This window comes from Pistacia vera, unplaced genomic scaffold, assembly GCF_008641045.1.
Source record: "Pistacia vera cultivar Batoury unplaced genomic scaffold, PisVer_v2 Contig460, whole genome shotgun sequence".
NCBI classification, from domain to species: domain Eukaryota; kingdom Viridiplantae; phylum Streptophyta; class Magnoliopsida; order Sapindales; family Anacardiaceae; genus Pistacia; species Pistacia vera.
Window position 1 is genome coordinate 1,272,926 of NW_022196291.1, and position 3,911 is coordinate 1,276,836.

Below are 3,911 nucleotides of genomic sequence, written 5' to 3' on the forward strand. Positions count from 1 at the left end.
ATGTCTTCAACTCTAATATCTCTTGTTATCGACAATACAGGCCTGCATGGAAACTTCCCAGAAGACGTTTTCCGCTTTCCATTCCTCCAAAAGTTCAATTTAACTAGAAATGTATTTCTAACAGGTACTTTACCAAAGTATAATTGGAGCTCTTCACTGAGATTCTTGGATCTCTCTGAGACAAATTTCTCAGGAAAGTTACCTGACACAATCGGCAACCTTATATACTTGAATGTTTTGAATTTCTCTGGTACAAGTTCCCCTGACACTCTTGGGGACTTGAATATGATAGATCTTTCTTTCAGCAAAATCAAAGGGTCGATTCCAACATCATTTTGGAACTGCACGACAATAACTTCTTTGGATTTGTCAGGCAACAAGTTTACAGGCGAAGTTGCAACGTCATTATCTAAACTCAGTCAGCTTAAAAGTTTAAATCTCAGTGGGAACAATTTTGAAGGAAAGTTCCCAGATGTGGCAATCTCAGCAAATTAACTGATCTAGATCTTTCATTGAACAATTTCAGTGGTCAGTTGTCGTCTTCAGCATTCAACCTCTCACAGCTTTCTGTTTTAGACTTTTCTGGAAATCAAGTTGAAGGTCATATTCCCTTTCAGGTAAGTGGTCTTTCAAATCTAATTTTAATAATTTTCTTGCTGGAAGAGTACCATCTTGGTTGTTTACTCTGCCATCTTTAGAGACATTAGACCTTAGCAATAACAAACTCATAGGTCCAATTGAGGAGTTCCATCTGCCTGGTTCAGTGAAAGATGATGAAATATGGAATGCTGAGGATATCTATGCTGGAATCAAGCAGTCATTGATTCTCAAATCATTTGATTGATCATTGTAATATTTTGTAATTAAGAGTTTATTGTATTTCCTTACAGTATTGTTTCCTTTCCTTTATTTTATTTAAATCCACTGTATAAATTGGCTGATGTACACATTACAAAATATATAATACTAATACAATTCTCTCTCTCTCTACTTGATATTCTCTGGTCTTCATTTCTGCCCTTTTATCAAGTCTTCTTGTAGGCATTCTTCAGCAGTCTTCTGCCTCTTTTGCCACCTTCGATCTCAAACTCTGACATGGTATTAGAGCCCAGGTTCAGTTGAGCTGAGCGCTTGACAATCGGGTGAGGAGTTAGAGCCAGCAACTACCTCCATCAATAGGCATGACCCTACATATGGGCTTGACCGTGAGGGGGAGTATTGGAATCCCACATTAACTAGGCATGCTCAAGCCTATTGGGTTATAAGAGGAGGTAATCCTCCATTGCTTCCGCTACAAAGCCATTGTTTCTCTAAACCTGCCAACCAAGGCAACAGAATTAGTTCTTCCAAACATCACAAATGGACCCAACCAAAATACCAATTGAACTAGAATCAACATCCACAGCCACAAGTGAAGGCCCACACAACCAAACTCCACCAGGCCCAAACACACACACTGGTCAAAATTCTCCACTAGAGCCTAACCAACAACCTTTTCAACCCGGCCCATACCCATGCAGGTTTATGGGTCAAAACCCTAACCCGACGAGTCAAAATCAATCCGAATCCAATTTTCAACCCGGCTCCTTCCTATTTGGGTTTATGGGTCAAAACCCTAACCCGACGGGTCAAAATCCCCACCCGATTTTCCAAATTCTTCCAGCCTCCACCAATCGACCAGAACTAGGGGATGACCTTTTCTCGCCGATTTTCGATGGATCTGAACTCGTGCTCGTCAAACAGTCGTTGGCCGGATCTCAAAATTATGCCACTTGGGCTAGAGATTTCTAGCGTGCTCTAGTAACCAAAAACAAGGAAGGGTTCATCGATGGAACCCTTCCCCAACCCATTGAACCGCATCTGATCCAGCACTGGATTCGATGCAACACCTTCGTTCGTGCCTGGATCAGCAACTCCCTGACCTAGGAGATTCCTGCCGGCTTGCCTCAGACAGAAAACGCTCATGAAATGTGGACGAACATCCGAGAGATGTACGGCCAACTCGATCTCGCAAAGATTTTTACTTTGCGTAAAAACCTTCTTGAAATCAAACAACACAATCTGCCAGTCACAGTTTATTTCAATCGCCTTTCAGCAATTTGGAACGAACTCGATGCTGTTGAAGAACCGATTGAAGGGCCATCCGCGATTCTTCACCAGATCAAACACCTGAAAGATCAAAACATGTTAATACAATTTTTAATTGGTTTAAATGACAATTTTTTAGCTTTTTGAACGCAGATGTTGGCTACATCCCCTGCGCCATCTCTCCGGCGCACCTACCAACTGGCCGTCCAAGACGAAAGCCAGAGATCGGCTTCGTCTGAAACCCAATCCAGTATTGAAGCAGCTAACTTCGCTGTCAATCCCCAATGGCGGCAGAGTGGCCACTCAGATATGAAAACTGGAAATGACAAGGGAAGGCTAGGGCAAACTGATGGTGAAAGTCACAATTTATATGGAGGATTTAACGGCCCAGATTTGACCTCCTCATCCTACGGCTCACACTCAACTGGGCTTAGTAATAATCGTTCGGGCTCAAACTTGGTTACCAGCCCAAATTCCAGAAATAGCCCAATTTTTGTAGTTGGCCCAAACTTAGGCAATAACCCAGTCCACTCCACAAATTTTAATTCCTCCCATGGGCCTTTCAAATCCAACAAAAATCGTTATTGCGATTTTTGCAAGAGGAGAAACCACGCAAGAGACACTTGTTGGAAACTACATAGCCGTAACCAAACTCAACGGTCTGGATCTGCCACTGCCAATCAAGCAAGTCACCCTGTTAATTATGAGAGTACCGCTACGGTCCCTATGTTTAGTCAAGAACAATATCGTTAGATCCTGCAACTGCTAAATCAAAGTCCGCAGCCCAATACCACATCATATGCAGGTACCTCCTTTTGTTCCAATATTACAAAAGAAAATTTTTGGATAATTGATTCAGGGGCCAATGACCACATTGTTTGCGATCCCAAACATTTTTCCAACACATTTCCCATTCCCTACACATCAATCCGCATGCCAAATGGTACACATGCACCAGCCACCAAATTAGGAACTATTCATTTAAATAAACATTTAATTCTTCATAATGTCTTGTTTGTTCCTGCTTTCCGTTTCAATCTCATCTCTGTTTCGAAACTTTGTCAAGATAATGTCTGTATCTTAAATTTTTTTCCTAACAGATGTGAATTTCAGGACTGTTTGACTGGGAAACTGATGGGCTCGGTTAAAGTTCACCAAGGCCTTTATTATTGGATAGGTGCTTCTGATTCAATGTCTTGTATTTTTGAAAATAAAAGCACTTTTAGTACAACCATTAATAAAACGTCCTTTATTTTGCATCAACGTCTAGGTCATAGTGCATTTATTCCACAACCCCACTGTCCTATTTGTCCCCTTGCAAAACAATCCTGCACAAAATTTCCCAAACACACGCCTTCCACCAACCGTAAATTTTCCTTAGTCCATATGGACATATGGGTCCATATCAGACCGTCAATCACGATGGCTCAAGATATTTTCTTACCATTGTAGATGATTACTCTCGAGGAACCTAGGCCTACCTCATGCACTTTAAAACCCAGACACTCACTCATATCAAACATTTTTTGTCCATGGTCAAAACCCAATTTGATGTTTCGGTACAATAAATCCGAACAGATAATGCTAGGGATTTTTTCAACACCCAATGTTCGGAAATTTTTTCCTCTCTTGGTATTATCCATGAAAGCTCTTGTGTCTATACCTCTCAACAGAATGGCATAGTTGAACGGAAACATCGACATCTTTTAGAGGTCGCCCATGCCCTTAAACACCAAGCCAACATCCCTACTACCCTTTGGGGCGAATGTGTGGTCACGGCCACCCACCTGATCAATAGGATGCCGAGTCAGACTCTAGATGGA

At 41.7% G+C, this 3,911-nt stretch overlaps 1 protein-coding gene across 1 annotated transcript; it reads left to right on the forward strand.

Moving 5' to 3' along the window:
* Positions 1 to 2,841, forward strand: LOC116145168 (LRR receptor-like serine/threonine-protein kinase GHR1). The gene is made up of 3 exons (XM_031430602.1): positions 1 to 401; positions 527 to 617; positions 2,242 to 2,841. The coding sequence occupies exons 1-3, from the start codon at positions 1 to 3 to the stop codon at positions 2,839 to 2,841; spliced, it is 1,092 nt and encodes a 363-aa protein (XP_031286462.1).
* Positions 2,842 to 3,911: the final 1,070 nt, after the last annotated feature.